Here is an 18,833-nt window from a genome sequence, read left to right as displayed (position 1 = left end):
TATCTGTAGAAGGTTTAAGGCTATTTTTCTGTTTCTCTGTTGAATATATACTATCTCAATTATTAATGTAACACAATACGGCACTGAATATATGTCCCGCATACCAGGGATGTGAAGGGATAAGACAATGGACAATAAATTGATTTACATCCCCAATTATGATATTCAAAGTTAACTCCCCTGCAGTTTTAAATCTCTAGTAAAGTTTGATTTTATAAAGTACCCAAAGTTTTTAAGCCAATAAATGGTAGATCGTTCTTAATAAACTTTGGAGACCTTCTTACCTAATTATGTACTGGGAAACCTGTGCAAAACTGATCCAAAATAAGTAAAAATTTAATTACGATATCATGTTTGCTGCTTTAACACTGATATTCTTTGATAATAACAGTTCTAGTATTGCTTCGAAAACGATTAATTTCCGCTGGATTAGAACCGGTTCTCAGCCATGCCGAAAAATTATGTATTGCATCGTATCACAAACAATTTTCCACCAATATTAAAGGAATATCATAAAACCAAAAATTAAGCTTATAATTTTTATTTTAATAATTGCAGACAGCTGACAAGTAACTATTACAGCATGCTAAAAAAAGAGTTTGCTTTGTTGGAGAAAAATAAAGTTTATAATTTTATTTAAATCTCTATTTCTAAAAGATTTTAGTTGTTTTTCCACCCCTGGGCAACTTGTTAAGTTAAAACAATGAGACTTTTAAACACACATATGTTAACAAGTATGATTGTTGCTATAGCGATTGGACCACCCTCAACAACTCCCTTGATTAATATCCGCAGGATAAGCACTGGTTCTCAGTCTTACTGAAAAATCATGTACAGCATCGTATTACAGACAATTTTGCACAATTATCGAAAAAAAAAGCATAAAACTAATACCAGTTTTGTTATCCCAGGCCTTAGGCCTCTCAGGGCGAACAAAACTAAATTGAGTAGAATTTTTTATACAATAAGATAACGCCAACAACTGAACCGATTAAGTTCTCCGCATAAGGAAAGCTTTAAATAATTTCTTAAATAGTCGTTTTTTTATATTTAAGTATTGGGATGATTTTTGGCCAATTTACTGCTACCTCCATCCTCCCTTAAATAAAGAGCTTCCAGAATCAAGAAGTGCAGTCGTTAGTAATTTATACTTTCTTTTCGAACTGAAATCGAAGGAGGTTAGGGGTTTAATTTAGGTCTCACAATCGCTACTTGGGAAACTGCATGTTAACATGATAATTAATTTTGCAAATAAAGAGTATTTAAATTTCACCTAATTTATTCAAATTTCCTTTATGTTCCACTTTATTCAGGGATCTAAAGGGATAAGACAATGGCCGATAAATTGATGTACTTAATCATAATAATTAATCGTTTAAAACGTTTGAAAACTCAACTTAATGAATCAACTAATCAAAATTCACTGAAGTCCCCAAGGTTGTTAAGCCAACGGATAAGAAAGCTTTATTAGAAAACTCTGGGGACTAGTGTAATAAACATCCTATTGTCCCCTCTCTTTGACTTTATGGATAGACCAGGGAGGGAGGGGACATTGGACTTTAAATTTTACCGGTAACCAAAGTTTTAAAGTTATCCTATTTGATAGCTTAACAACTTTGGGTACTTTTATGTAAATCTTGATTGGTTGATACAAACTTCCATTGTCCAACTTTTTTGCCAATACTTTTAGTCTATGAGGGGTAAGTTTGTTTATCAGCATTGGGGATGTACATTAATTATTTATTGTCCATTGTCTTATCATGGGTCTTAAAATTATTTTTTATTATCTTTCTAAAAGCATATTTTTTATTCAAAGCGAGGCATGTCTTTAATCAAAACCTAAAAATTAAAATATGTCTCTTTACTGTATCCTGTATTTTTTTAACAAATGTATTTACAATTTTCATTAGACTTAATGATTAATGTTCTTAAAGTTCTGAAACTCTGTAAGAGTTATTGTTTGTTTGTCCTTTCTTCTGATTTTAAAGGTTCGCTTTTTTGGATGTTGTCATCCTTGTTTAATTTACCGATCCGGGAGCAATTTTTGTGTTGTTAAATAAAAGAGTTTAAGAAAGAAAACATGATTAACTTTTATCCACTTTAAATCAAGAATGGTGAGTTGCATTCTTAAAATAAAACAAAAAAGAACATTTAAGGATTGAACTAACCAATTAATATAAGATTAACAGAGAAGGGAAAATTTGATGATATACATCCCAATAATTAAACACAAAAATATCCCTGTAAATTACAATTAGTGGTCAAAATGTTTGAACACTCAACTTAATGAACCAACCAATCAAAAGTCAATAAAATTCCGTAGAGTTGTTATGCAACGTTTTTATAAAACTTTTGGGACTAGTGTAATAAACAGAACAATGTCCCCTACCTCTCTGCGTTAAGATTATTTTTTTAGACATACAGAAAATTGGTGTCCCGCAGGGCTACACTTTAGGAATCTTTATTTTCTTGAATCTTTTTACTGATCCTTGATTATAATCCCCTACAATCATTAAGATTAAATATAAAAAAGTTGTTCCATTGTTAACTTTTTATTGCAATTTTAAACATGAATTTATACAAACATGCCAATAAAAGCAAATACTTTAGCGCTCTTAATATATTTTTTTGGGAAATGGATATAGAATATAGTGGGTGTTATGATAGGGGAAATTTTTTCGATAATTTAGGTTGCTAACATAAAGATAAAATTTTGGCCAGTTCTTTCATCCAATATGAGAAGATGGGAAAGGGGAAAAGAGGGTGGATGGGAAATGTATCGCTTTTTTAGCTGCTTTCTAAAATCTGGTGTAATATCCAAGTAATAATAAATCCATTGTGGCATATTAAACTTTGTTAGCATTCTATATAATGGCAATTGTTTATGTCGACTATTTGACATAACATACAAGTGGTCATGGTTTACATTTTATCTATACGCTCTTTTTAAAATGACGCTCAATTGTTAAAATACTCTTTTAAAGCCTACTTCTAGTGTCTGTCAAATAAACCTGGGATCTAAAGGGAAAAGACAATTGCTGATAAAGTGCTGTACATATCAAATGATAATACACAAAATCACCCCTTCTTTAGATTACAATTAGTGGTTAAAACGTTTGAACACTCAACTTGATTAATCAACCAATCAAAAAACCATAAAGGTGTTAAACCATCAAATAAGAAAACGTTATTATAAAACTTTGGGGACTAGTGAAATAAACATCTCAATATGTACTTTGCCTTCCTGCAAATAAACAGATTAACAACATTGTGTTCTAAGAACTATACCTTTATAAAATTACATTAAATTTTACATTCATTTAAGCTGACGAAGCCCAATCTGTATCACTTTTGCACCACTTTTGATATCTGTGACGTTATAGGAATAAGGGAGATGAGAGTTGAAGTGGGAAAGAAAACCCCTAAAAAAGAGATGGAGATGGATCATGAATGGTTGATACAAAAACTTACTTCGTCCCATCAGGGCTAACATCACTGGCTTGAACCTTATAATTTTCATTTAATATTCGTGGAAAGCTGTCTATAATACGATGCGATAAATAACTATTTTATATATTAATCTTTGAAATTATTTCAGATAAGTCTGAATGAAGAAGTTATGGGAGGAATCTGGCCTTTGTAGAGAAGCTTTACATCTTATAAGCCAGGTTAGTAGATAGATAGATAGATAGATAGATAGATAGATAGATAGATAGATAGATAGATAGATAGATAGATAGATAGATAGATAGATAGATAGATAGATAGATAGATAGATAGATAGATAGATAGATAGATAGATAGATAGATAGATAGATAGATAGATAGATAGATAGATAGATAGATAGATAGATAGATAGATAGATAGATAGATAGATAGATAGATAGATAGATAGATAGATAGATAGATAGATAGATAGATAGATAGATAGATAGATAGATAGATAGATAGATAGATAGATAGATAGATAGATAGATAGATAGATAGATAGATAGATAGATAGATAGATAGATAGATAGATAGATAGATAGATATATAGATATATAGATAGATAGATAGATAGATAGATAGATAGATAGATAGATAGATAGATAGATAGATAGATAGATAGACATATAGATAGATAGATAGATAGATAGATAGATAGATAGATGAATAAATAGATAAATAATTAGATAGATAGATAGATGTTTTATATTGATCGTTTAAGTATATTTTTCTATCTATCTATTCCTCAATGTAGACATCCATTTAAAAAATGTGTTGAAAACCTAAAATACTTTTTATGGATGAAAAGGATAAGTTTCCTAAAAAATATTAAAGGAGTATTTTATATAAGAAAAACTATTTTCTGCTAGTAAAAACTAAGATTTTCTGTGAGATATCATGTAATTTTCTATATGGATAACAATTACTGCAATATTGTGCAAGAGCATGTGAATAAACAATCCATTTCGTCTACTTCAAGATTGCTTTTGCTTAAAGTTGTAGACAAAATAGTTTTTTTTCTAGTATGGCTTCGAAAACGACTAATAACCGCTGGAATTAACCGATTTTCTAGGCTAATTTTTTTTTAAAAAGAAATATTTTATATACCGCGGAAAGTTGTTTATATTACGATTCGAAATAACTATTATGCACCAAGATTTAACAAATTTAGAGATCATAAAAATTTTCTTGTTAAAACCTATCCCTGCTGGGTTATTAGCTTGGAAGTTAATGTAGGATCATAATCGTGTGCCACGCTCTAGCCCCGAACCTGCCCCACGACCCACAGAAGGTTAAGCAAAAGGGAACGGTGGTGATTTGGGTCTTTTGGCGTTCATACAAAATAATTAAAACAATTTAATCGTAGACTTAAGTTTTTATGTATCTATGTTGCGATTTGATATCTCGTGAACAACTGTTTAAATTTTGTAGTTTTCAGTTTAGTTAAAACTTTGATTTAGTTGCCTATACCCTCCAAATATTTTTTCTATTTATTATATTTCTACTACACTATTGACAGATTTATTTAGTACCTCAGTTTAATTCAAATTTCAAAAAAAAATGTTAGATTAAGTAGTAACAAAAGAACGTTAAGGCTCTTGATGTGTCTGAAAGATAAACGAAATGGTTTAATATCAGGGAGGGAGAGAACAACGGCGTTTAATTAAAAACCCAACCCAAACTCCCCCCATTTATTTATCAGCAAAGAAACAGATCTATAGTACAGATGTATATACAGACAACTACCCACCTTACTATTTCAAAGATCCTTTTCGTCTGCTTCTAAATCATTTTCTGCTACTTTGCTGTGTTAATATAAGCGAACCCATTGGTTGATTTTCAATGACCCAATAGAAAGGTTGCACAAGCTGGTTGCGATTGGGAGATACAGTTATTTAACCCTTTCTCCCTCTAGTGTTTTACTCTAATAGCAAAGACATATAAAAACTTGGGGAATGTTTGTTTATCAATTATTGGCATATCCCCTTAATCCCTGGGTACAATATATACAATGATTATGCGTAATGATCCTAAAAATTGCAGGTATCCCGACAAAACCTCAAAATATGGATAATTATATCCCTATAATGTTACGATAGGTATACCCAAATATTGTTCCTTAATTATGACTAGCGGCTACGTCATTAGCATCTGAGGGCCTTGAATTTAAAGTAAAAGAGACAGGGCAAAAAAATAGCTTAAACCATCCCAAGACTAAAAATAAAGAAAAGTCTAAAACCATCACATGACCTTTGTGAACCTTACCTAAAATAGAGAACCCAATAATCATTTAGAACTTAAGCCTAAGACAAAAAAAAACTTACTACTTTATATAACAGGACATCATATGAAGTAAAAGCGGTTCTTATTTGCCGTTTGTTAGATTTTAAGTTACAATGTCACAACACTTTGATTTTTGTCTATCATGCTATGTTTGTTGTCATCGATACATTTACATCAACAAGTATAAATATGTTTGTCTGTCTGCCTGTCAGTCTTGGAAGTAATTTTGTTTGTTTGTCTGTATGTCTGTCTTTATACATGTTTGTCTGTCTGTCTGTCTTGTAAGTATATTTGCTTGTTTATTTGTATGTCTGTATGCCTGTCTGCTTTGGTATAATTGTGTTTGTTTATCTGTATGACTGTCTGATATACATGTTTGTCTGTCTGTCTGTCTGTCCTGAAAGAATATTTATGTGTCTATGACTTTCTTGAATTTGAAACTCATTCATTATATTCATTCGAACCTAAGTGAAAACCTTTTCAACTTGTAGGATTTTAGAAAATATAAAGACCAAGTAAGGGGGTGTACAATGACGTCTAATGGGGGGGGGGGTGTAAAGGATTGAGTACCTCCCCCCCAAATTTTGAATTTTGAAATTTTACCCCCCCCCCCCCAAATGTAAATGCTTGTACGCCCTTGAGCCTAACCTACACCCCACTTCAATATTACTCTTGTTCATTTCTATTTGTTGTTAAAGTTCAATTGCAATGCCAGAAAGCTATCGAATAAAAATTTAATGAATTATAAATTATAAAAAAAGACAAAAGTATGGGCAAATTTTGGGGAGTAAGTAGATTAATTTTATTTCATTGTCTTTCCCTCCTTAATAAACTTTATAATACCATTTCAAGGTTTTGAGACTTTTGAATTTATAGAACAGTGATAAAGTGTTAAATATTTGTAAGATAAATCAATCTACCTCCTTTATTTTCCCAAAACACAAAATAAATAGCTAATCCTTTAAGTATTCTTTTATATAAAGTACTAAGTATTTTTCTCTGTAGCTTAATAATTCAATAACTACTTAGCAAATTGAGGTCTCCATTATAGGAAATTTTAACATTGGTCTTGTGATTGTTTTAGGCTATATTATTTTTAAAAGCGAAGCTTTTCTATAATTAAAAGCGAAGCTTTTCTATAATTAGGGTCGGTCCGTCCGTACGTCCGTCCGTCCGTACGTCCGTCCGTAACGGATAGCTTTTTCCGTTAATTTAGGCATGTTAGAATTGTCCTATCGATTTCAAATTTTGCATGGTGATTCCTTTAGTAGTTAGGTACGATTTAGAAAGCGTAGCAACTCTATAATCATTACCAAAATGTCCGTACGTCCATTTTAAACATGTTGATTTTTTTTACTTTTTTAAATAGCTTTTTTCGTTAATTTAGGCATGTTAGAATTGTCCTATCGATTTCAAATTTTGCATGGTGATTCCTTTAATAGTTAGGTACGATTTAGAAAGCGAAGCAACTCTATAATCATCACCAAAATTTCCGTACGTCCATTTTAAACATTTTGATAATTTTACTTTTTTAACAACAAATTTTTATGTGATCTGATCATCCGATTGATCTGGTTTTTGGTGTATTGATTCCTGGGACAACAAAGTATAATGTAATAAGCGAAGCAACTCTATAATCAAGTCCTAAAAATGTAAGTATGTCCATAAACATTATCCTTAATCAAGCTGTTTTTCAACAAATTTACTTACAATTTTGCGTTGACTCTTATACATTTATATTCTGATTATTCAGTTCTGACACTATACAAGTATTAATGTCCGTTTGTCTTACCGTTTCTGTGCTTCGCTTTTATGGATGTTGTCATCCTTGTTATATTTAGATCTTAGTATAGTTTCAAAGCTACTTTTCTGTCCTTTCTTACATCTGATAAAGAACTTGTATAACATTAATATTTAATTAGTAACATGAAAAATTATCTTGCAGTTACCTATGCCTTCCTTTCCCCACCATAGGAAATGATCTTATAAATCCGTTATTGAAATATTTATATTTGTTTGACATTGAGATGATATGAAAATCAGTTAGTCATTTCATCTTTAAAAGCGAAGCTTTTCTATAAACAGGGTCGGTCCGTCCGTAACGGATAGCTTTTTTCGTTAATTTAGGCATGTTAGAATTGTCCTATCAACTTCAAACTTTGCATGGTGATTCCTTTAGTAGTTAGGTACGATTTAAAAAGCGTAGCAACTCTATAATCATTACCAAAATGTCCGTATGTCCATTTTAAGCATGTTGATTATTTTACTTTTTTAACAACAAATTTTTATATGATCTAATTATCCGATTGATCTAAATTTTGGTATATTGATTCCTGGGACAACAAAGTATAATGTTATAAGCGAAGCAGCTCTATAATCAAGTCCTAAAATGTAGGTATATCCATAAACCTTATCCTGTTTCAAGCAGTTTTTCAACAAATTTACTTACAATTTTGCTTTGACTATAATACATTCATATTCTGATTATTCAGTTCTGACACTATACAAGTGTTAATGTCCGTTTGTCCTACCGTTTCAGTTTTTCGCTTTTATGGATTTTGTCATCCTTGTTATTTATATCAATAATTTTAATATTTAGAAGTCATACTTTTGTCATCGTAATTATTTGGGCATAAGTTAATTTGTCGTCTTATTAACAGATCTATAGTATAGATGTAACTACCTCCCCCAATATTTCAATCACCGTTTTCGTCTTCTAGCAAATTGTTTTCTGCTACTTGGCTGTGTTTATATTCCAGACACCATTGGTTGATTTTCATAGGCCAAATTGAGAGTTAGCACAAGTTTATTTGGGATAAGGAAATACAGTTTTTTACCCTTTCCCCCTCTAGTATTCTACTCTAATGTTTTATTCCTCAGGAATTATTTGGCTTGTTGAAAAGCTTCAAAATGGTTTATTGACGTTTTTTAAAAAGACAGACTTATAGCTAGCACCTATTTCTTGAATATATGAATTATTAAAACTTTAAACAAAGCTAATAAAGGATATTCAAAATACCAATTATAAGTTTTCAGTTTTCAAGATCAACTATTTTTTAAATGCTTAGGAAATCACTCTAAACGGTGTTGGTATATTGCAACAAAAATTAGGAAAAGTAGTATATCATTTTATTATATGTGAATACATGGTTACTGTTCACGATTGATCTATATAAATACCATCTACTCTTTAAAGCTTTCAGTTAATATTTTAAAAGCGAAGCTTTTCTATAATTAGAGTCAGTCCATAGGTCCGTCCGTCCGCCCGTCTGAGACAGATAGCTTTTTTTGTTAATTCAGGCATGTGAAAGTTGTCCTAGCGATTTCAAACTTTGCATGGTGATTCCTGTAGTAGTTAGGAAAATTTAGAAAGCGTAGCAACTCTATAATCATTACCAGAATGTTTGTACGTCCACATTTACTTACAATTAAACTTCGACTATTATACATTTATATTCTGATTATTCAGTTCTGACACTATACAAGTTTTAATGTCCGTTTGTCCTACCGTTTCAGTGCTTTGCTTTTTTTGATGTTGTCATCCTTGTTTGCTATAATATTATTGGTTTATTTAAAGGAACACCCCCTCAAGATGGGTAAATCATGAAATCAATATAGATAGGAAGGAAATTAGATGGATAGACAGATAGACGGATGGATACAGACAAACAGATGGATAGATAGATACTATGGGAAAACAATATAAATATAGAAGAAGGAAATTGGACGGATTTTTCAAGGTTTTTTTCCTTTTCTTTGTTTTAAAAATAATAAAGTACTTGCGACAGCGCCACTAGCATCTAGGGGCTCTGTATTTAATGGGACTAAAAGGGCTAGACAAATAGCTTAAAACCCTCACGGGTCCTCTGTGAAGCTTATAGAGAAAGATCCCAATCGGTTTACTAGTTATTGAGATCTTAAGCTTCAAACAAAAAAACCTTACTACTTAATTTATATAAAAGGACATAGTAAACGACATCTGTTTTTTGCGAGATCTTAGGGGATGAGACAATAAAAGATATATTGATGTACATGCTCATTGATGATAAACAAAAAAGGATCACTTTGTAGATTATAATTATGAGTTTTGATAATATTTTTTTAGCCAACGAATAAGACAATCTAATATTAATATCAGATAAAATGAAATTACATATGTATTTCTTAATAAAAGAAATATATACAATACATATTTAAAACCTTTTTCTATCATCCTTTATTTATGAAACACAAAAGAGTTTTTAAAACTTTGTTGTCTTTACTTACAGTAAAATAAGAGTAACATTAAAATAGCAAAAAGTAGGAAGGGTAAAAAGAAGGAATATTAATATTTTTATTTTAATTTTCTCATTAATTTTTAGCTTACATAAAACTAAGAAGGAAGGGGACATTGGGCTGTTTATTATATTACAGTAGTCCCTAAAGTTTATGATAACGTTTTCTTATTATTTGGCTTAACAACTTTGGAGACTTTTATTGATTTTTTAATGGTCAGTTTATTAATTTGTTATCTACAGAAGGGGTAATTGTGTGTATCATCATTTTGGATGTAATTCAATTTATTGACTATTTTTTATCCCTTTAGATCCCTGCAAAAACCCCTATTATTTCATTAAAGACAGACACACTCAAGCAAATTTTAAAAAGTTTGTTTTGTTGGAAGGTATGAGCACTATTTTTTTTTGGCTGTAGCCTGTGTAGCCAGTCAGTGCAGCTTTTATCCAAGATTATACATTCATATTGAAATTGAATTCTTAATATGGGTTTCTCAACAATACATTTCAAACACATTTAAAAATGTAAGGAAATATTTTCTTTAAAAAAAGTTATATTTTACTTAATGTTTACTATTTTTTTTATTGGAATGTTGGAAGGACATAAAAATGGCTTAAAACCATTATATCTAAGAAAAAAATACTTGAATCCAACCGCAGACTCCCTAAAATTTTAAATATTGGTTTATTTGTCATTGTTAATAGCATTAACGAAAAAAAATCTACTACTTTATATAATGTGATATAAATAACTTATTTATTATTTCAATATTTTTGTAGAAAAACTTTCCCTATCCCATCAAACAACAGTTTTTACAAAGCATTTTCTAGAATAAATCCGAAACCGATTAATATTCGCTGGATTAGAACTGGTTATCAGCCTTACTGAAAAATCATGTATAGCATCGTATTTCAGACAATTTTCCACGAATGATTAAATGAAAACCATAAAATTAAGCCCAGTTTTGTTATCCAGGGCCTTCATGGTTTTTTAAAGCTGTTGGTTGATGGGATATGCAAAAGTTTTTATTTTAATATCCGCTGAAAACTGTCCATAATACGATGCGACAAATAGCTATAAACATATTTTTTTGAGAATCTTAGTGAAAATCCACGAGCTTTGATTTGTAAGATAGGTCCGTGGCCAAAGATTTAACCTTTTGCCATTGACTTATGGTTTGATTTTCCCCACCTAGGAATATAAAACTTTGGTTAGCCAGATGCTAATTGCTTAACTTTGTGTGAGGGTTCTCCCATGGATTTGCCACATTAATATTTAGACACATTTCTTGACTTGGAGACATAAAGGGGTTTTTATCCCCCTCAAACTTTGAAACCCATCAATTTACCCCCCTTAAAATTTAAAAATACATTAGATTACCCTCTCAAACTTTTAAAAATCCTCAAAATAAAAATAAAAATATAGAACAGTTTAGAAGTGTTTTAAAATCTATACTAATCTTAAAGCTTAAAACAAGGAATGGACAATGGATTAATGTATACTCCATTTATAATTAACAAAATTACCATTATCTTTAAACACCACAGAAAACGTAGTCATTGCTTGTTATTTAAATTACGTTTTTCTTAGTGAGACAATAATCTTGCAACACCCCCCTCCCCCCCCTCAATTGCTTCATAGTTTTGTGGGCGCGGTTTTAATCAATTGCACAATTCCATCAGAACTTATGGGGGGATGGGGGGGGGGGGAGTATCCCTAGAAATTAGTTTAGAATTCAAAATATTTCTTAATTTGTTTTTAATCTAAATTAACAAGGATATTTGATAATAAATTCAAGAAGATAGGTTCATAAACATCCCCAATGATGATAAACAAAATTCCCTTTTCTGTAGATTTAAATCATTTGTTGTAAACCAACCAATCAACATTCACTAAAAGTAACCAAAACTTTAAGTTCATAAGACTTTGGGTACCAGTATAATTTTCCAATGTAACTTCCTAAAATTAATATTTTCTTTTTTTCAATTCGCGGAAAGTTATCTATTCCTTGTATTAAATATCATGTATTTGTATATGGAGGTAAATTAACCTTTTATTATTTGTCCAAGTCATTCTCAAAACTAATTTATCAGATAAGACAACAATATTTGATATCATATGAGTTTTATACATTGATTGATTAATAGATTCTTAGGATATAGGGGTTTTAGTAATTAAAAATATCTATTGATGCAAATAAAACGTATTTTATGAAATATTTTATTACAGATTAGATTTAATACCTTGAAACAAAGTGTCTTTAAAAAATCAGCCATGTGACGTCATAAAAATTAGGGATTATCCATCTCTTTTTTAGGGGTTTTCTTTACTTCTTCTCCTCTCATCCCTCATATTTTTAACGTAACATGGCTAATTGTTTGAGACACTTTGTAAGGCTTCAATACCTTTTAAAATATCTCTCAGTTAAGAAATAATTTGTATATGTTTGGCGACCCTTTTAAATATTTTTTTTTTGTGTATTTTTTGGCAATTTTTCCTAGAAGGAAGGTGGTATAATCCTCAAAAATTGTTATAAACCTTCCCAGGACTAATCCAATAATGTCTTATCCCTTTAGATCCGTGGTGAATCTTATATGTATGCCATATACCACTTATAACAGCCATAAACATAGACAAATATCTTTGAAAAACAAAAACAAGTATGTCCATAATTAGCGCAACATTAACAATCAACGTAAATTATTTGTAATTCTGCATATATTAATATGTTGTTACAGGTATTGTGTAGTAATAAAATAACACAATTGTTTTGATAATAAAAGTCCATGTCCAAAGTTTGAATTCAACTTGGCGAAACAAATTTTGAAACTTCTCTCCCAAAAAAAGAGTTGTTAAAACGGTACTTACTTTAACCAGACAGTTCGGACCAGGTTAAATCTTCTCTAAAAATCACTGTAGAGATTTAGTAGTTAATACAACATACAGACGTTCATCCTTTTACTTTTCTATCTCATTAAACAGCTTAGAATCATAATAATGGATATAGAACATACGTGGATATTTAGACAGGGGAAAATTGATCGGCAGTTTAGGTTGCTAATATGAACATTATTTATTGGTCAGTTCGTTAATCCAGTAGTTGCAGAGGGGATTTGGTGAAGGGGGTGGAAGGAGGATATTGTTATTTTAGCCAGCTGCGAGGCTCACTTTATTAGAGTGCATAAAAAATCCGGTGCAACATATCGATTATCAAACCAAATGTTCTTTGATGATTGTTAATCTTAACATTATGAAAAAGTGAGTTTGACTTCTTTAGGGTCAAAATAACTTTTACTAGGATTAAATATCTACCAATGCCTTCAAAAGTATACCTAGTCATCTAAAAGCTCACATAAATGTTTTGTTTCTTTATATCAACAACAATTATATGTGCAAAATCCATAATTTTGGAAAAGGGATAATAATATCATCCCACCTTTTGGACTGGCCTAAAATCTTAATGGACAAAACAATAGACGATTTATAGATGTACAATTCCAATAAATAAAGTAAATTATTGAGAAACTGCTGGTTTATACCAATCAATCAAAGTTTAAAAGTAAGGCATCGAATGAGATAAAATTAAGGAAACTGATGAATGGTAGTGCCCAAAAAAATAACGTAATACTGGTCAATTTAAATTTATATTGCTTGTCATTGGTCAAAGTTTCAAAATCTAGTAAAACTTTGGGTACCACTTGTGAAACAAGGGATGTTACCATTATATGATCATAGGAGGAAGGAAGTTCAAAGAATTAGTTCAACATTTTTTGATTGAAATGAAATTACAGGGGGAAGATACATTTACATAGATAGATAGATAGATAGATAGATAGATAGATAGATAGATAGATAGATAGAGAGATAGATAGATAGATAGATAGATAGATAGATAGATAGATAGATAGATAGATAGATAGATAGATAGATAGATAGATAGATAGATAGATAGATAGATAGATAGATAGATAGATAGATAGATAGATAGATAGATAGATATATAGATAGATAGATAGATAGATAGATAGATAGATAGATAGATAGATAGATAGATAGATAGATAGATAGATAGATAGATAGATAGATAGATAGATAGATAGATAGATAGATAGATAGATAGATAGATAGATAGATAGATAGATAGATAGATAGATAGATAGATAGATAGATAGATAGATAGATAGATAGATAGATAGATAGATAGATAGATAGATATATATATAGATAGATAGATAGATAGATAGATAGATAGATAGATAGATAGATAGATAGATAGATAGATAGATAGATAGATAGATAGATAGATAGATAGATAGATAGATAGATAGATAGATAGATAGATAGATAGATAGATAGATAGATAGATAGATAGATAGATAGATAGATAGATAGATAGATAGATAGATAGATAGATAGATAGATAGATAGATAGATAGATAGATAGATAGATAGATAGATAGATAGATAGATAGATAGATAGATAGATAGATAGATAGATAGATAGATAGATAGATAGATAGATAGATAGATAGATAGATAGATAGATAGATAGATAGATAGATAGATAGATAGATAGATAGATAGATAGATAGATAGATAGATAGATAGATAGATAGATAGATAGATAGATAGATAGATAGATAGATAGATAGATAGATAGATAGATAGATAGATAGATAGATAGATAGATAGATAGATAGATAGATAGATAGATAGATAGATAGATAGATAGATAGATAGATAGATAGATAGATAGATAGATAGATAGATAGATAGATAGATAGATAGATAGATAGATAGATAGATAGATAGATAGATAGATAGATAGATAGATAGATAGATAGATAGATAGATAGATAGATAGATAGATAGATAGATAGATAGATAGATAGATAGATATATAGATAGATAGATAGATAGATAGATAGATAGATAAAGAGATATCTAAATATTTATATTTTTTCAGAATTGAGTAATGACTTAATGAAAAGAAAAACTTCAACACTCTTACCCTAGGCATAATAAAGTTGTTTTAATTTAAATAAAAATGTTTATAAGATACCAACCAATCATTTTATAAAATATTATTGCCTTGCTACTTTCATCTATATTTAAAAATAAGTTTTTATTTGATCAATAAACAAAAAGATTAGCTTTTAATGCTGTACTAAAAGTCAAAAGATATAAATATCTTTATAATAAATGGATATAGAATATACGTGGATATATTAACAGTTGAAAATATGCCATCAAATTAGCTTGCTAATACGGACCTAATTTATTGGTCAGTTTGTTCGCCAATTAAGAGGGGAGGGGATGCGGTAAAGGTGGTGGATGGGGTTGTCGTTATGTAGCCAGCTGCAACCATCATTTTAACAGAGTACATGAAAATCTGGTACAACATCCAAGTAATAATAAATCGATTTTACAATAGCAAAAAAAGAAAGATATTAAATGCTTCAATTCCCATTGTCAGCTACTTGTCAGGCGCGTGACAAAAATACGGAATAATAAAATCCCTTATCTTTATATTTACATAGGTACCAGGTAGTTTTAGGCTATAATGTTTTATGTAGTTCTTGGGATGGTTTTAGACTATTTTCTTGTTCATTTCCATTCAAATCCTCATTATGAAGAGACGCAGCCGCTAGCTATACAAGATAATAATAGTTTTCTTCAATTATTTTTGTCTGTTTTGCTGGCTACCTACAGAATTACAACATCATAAAATTGTTCACTGTGGTAGAAGAATAAATGGAAATTTTTAAAGATTTTAATCGGATTAGAAGTCATACTGAATCGGTAAATTGTCAGTGTAACAACTAATCGTAAATGACGTACATGAAATAAACATGTAAAAGATCTTTTGCGCAAAATATCAATCCAAAAGCAATTTTAAAACTTGAAAATTATATACCAACTATATAACCATAAAAAAGGGGCACACTTACTGAATATAAAGTGGCAACTGGGTCTCTGTTAAACCTAGACGTTGGGTACTGACATTGGGTACTGTCAGAAATCTTAAGGGATAAGACTATGGACGACAAATTAATTATATCCCCAATGTCAAAATAAAATTAACCCTTCTGTACATTAAAAAACAGATCTTTAGTATAGATGTATATACAGACAACTACCTCCCCTACTATTTCAAAGACACTTTTCGTCTGCTTCTAAATTTTTTTCTGCTTCTTGGCTGTGTTAATATAAGCGACACTATTGGTTGATTTTCAATGACCCAATAGAAAGGTTGCACAAGGTGGTCGCGATGGGGAGATACAGTTATTTAACCCTTTCTTCCTCTAGTGTTTTACTCTAATATCAGAAACACTTCACAAAAGTGAGGGCATCGCATTTATAGAGAGGTATCGTTATTAAATCAAATTTATAATAAGGGATAGGCTATGGACGCAACTAAAAATAAGGCAACTAATAGTCAGGATTTGGTAAAGTGCCCAAATTTTTAATAGAAATGTGTCTGTGACACTTTAGTGCAAGTATAATTCACACTCCAATGTCCTATCCCTTCCTACACTGGATTAGTATGCTATGTTAATACAATAACAGCACCAAAGCTTAACTGGGGTTAGTAGGGTTTTCAAGGGTAATTTTACAACATCAAGGAGAGAGGGGAGAAGGAAAGGGATAAAACATTTCTGAGAGAGAAATAAGAATTCTAAATAAATACGTTATTATCAACATAGCGTTATTCGGTTGCAGTATTGGACCTAATATAGACTTAAATATCAGTCAAATTAGTTTCACATTTATCATAAGTCAGTTTAGACCACTTCAAATAAAATCAACTAATCGACATAAATCAGTTGAATGTACATATTCCCCTTCACGTAATATGTTTGTAGTTTGATAAATTACAAGTGACTTCGCCTCCAAAAGCCTCTTTGGGTACTTGAGGGAGGAGTCGGCTCTCCCCCTTGCCCCCCCCCCTCATTCTATAATTTTAGTTTTATAAGAAACAGTAAAAAAAATAAAGGATAGTTGTGTTTTCCAGGGGTGATTTCTCTTGTTCCCTCAAAGTAGTTTTAAACAAACTTTCCAAGGAATTAAAGGAGATCCATATCGGTTCAGCGGTTTGTCAATATTATGTTATTCCCTGTTTTCGATGAGATGTGTAAGTTAGGCGTAAAAGGTAGATAAAAATCTTTACTATTAATTCTTCATCGCAAGTTCTATTATGAAGATTGATAAGATTGAAATAGCTAGCGCTGCAACCAGGGATCTAAAGGGATAAGATAATGATGATAATTTAAGTACATCCCAAATGATGTTGCTCAAAATTATCCCTAGTTAAGATTACAATTAGTAATGACCAAAAAATCAAAATTCAATAATAGTTCCCAAAGTTTATAAACTAATAAGTAAGAAAATCTTATTATAAAACTTTGGGGACTATTGTGATAAACGGCCCAAAGTTTCCCCCTCCCTGGTTGCAACCCAGTTAAACTTAAAGTTTGTTTTGACTTAAAGTCACAATGTCAACAAAGTAGGATTACAGAAAAGTGACTATAATTACAGGGAGAAAGGGGACATTGAGCTGTATATTACACTAGTCCCAACAGTTGTATATTAACGTTTTCTCATTCGTTGAATTAACAACTATGGCGACTTTTTAAAATCTTGATTGGTTAGTTCATTAAGTGGAGTGTCCAAACGTTTTAACCACCAAATGTAATCTATACAAGGGGTATTTTTGTGTATCAACAATGTGGATGTACATCAATTTATCGGCCATTGTGGCATCCCTTTAGATACATGTATTCAAAGAGTTCCTTTGATAAATAAGGTGACATTACGTTCTGTGTTGATATAATTACAGTAACAAAATCTAACATGGATTGTCGATAGATTGGATAGATTAATAGTTAGGGATAATGCACAGCGCATTCTAATATAAATGCATTTAATTATCTTAATATTTGTTTTTTCATTTACAAATTAGCTTTTTTTAATCTCTACATGTACTTGGATGATGTTTCGTAACATTTATCTGTAATAAATAATTTAAAACAACTTAAAATGTTCAGCTAGGATGCTAAACAACTCCCAACTGCCCAACAACCACCAAAGCAACAACCCCCAAGCTCACACCACCCCTTACCAAGCACCCTCTAGCGGCAACACCCACACCACCAACATGTCCTCGATGTCCGAGCTGTTCGAACTGCTGGACAAGCTGCAGTCCTCCCGCCTGGATGATCAGCGCTGCGAGATGCCGCGAACTTTGAATCGACCAAATGTTGTCGGTGTTACAACAGAAAATGCGGGAAACTCAAATCAGCTTATTTCACAACAACAACAAAGGCCACCGGCTTCCCGCGTGTTGGACAACGTGTTGCAGGGTCCTAGTCCCTACCCCCAGGTTGTGGTGGAGGGGTCCAGCTACTGGGTTGACCCAGGGGACAGGGAGGAGGAGGGCGAGGGAGAGACAGAGGGCGAGGAGAGGGAGACTAGTCAGGGATGTACATTATTCCATTTGTTGATATTATTGGTTGAAAAGATTGAACACAAACCAATCAAGTTTAATTAAAGAACCCGGTATTAGTGTCGGACTGATTATGACGTAACAAAAAAAATTAGCCAATGAGAGGACATTATTGACCAATGGTAAAATTCATAGTAGCCTCTCATTGGCTAATTTTTTTTGTTACGTCATAATCAGTCCGACACTAATACCGGGTTCTTAATTAAAGTACTCAAAGTTTCTCAAAATGATGTCTTTTTACATTAACAAAAAGGACAGAAATAACCAAAAAAGCGAAGG

At 31.1% G+C, this 18,833-nt stretch overlaps 1 protein-coding gene across 1 annotated transcript; it reads left to right on the top strand.

The window, feature by feature from the left end:
* Positions 1-18,102: 18,102 nt before the first annotated feature.
* On the top strand, positions 18,103-18,599 carry LOC145312632 (uncharacterized). The gene has a single exon (XM_080151893.1). The coding sequence runs from the start codon at positions 18,207-18,209 to the stop codon at positions 18,597-18,599; it is 393 nt and encodes a 130-aa protein (XP_080008019.1). The 5' UTR covers positions 18,103-18,206.
* Positions 18,600-18,833: the final 234 nt, after the last annotated feature.

Source organism: Acartia tonsa, chromosome 2, assembly GCF_053477335.1.
Source record: "Acartia tonsa isolate MP-2025a chromosome 2, ASM5347733v1, whole genome shotgun sequence".
NCBI lineage: Eukaryota > Metazoa > Arthropoda > Copepoda > Calanoida > Acartiidae > Acartia > Acartia tonsa.
The sequence above is the reverse complement of the archived record's forward strand: the minus strand, read 5'-3'. Positions and strand labels throughout refer to the sequence as shown.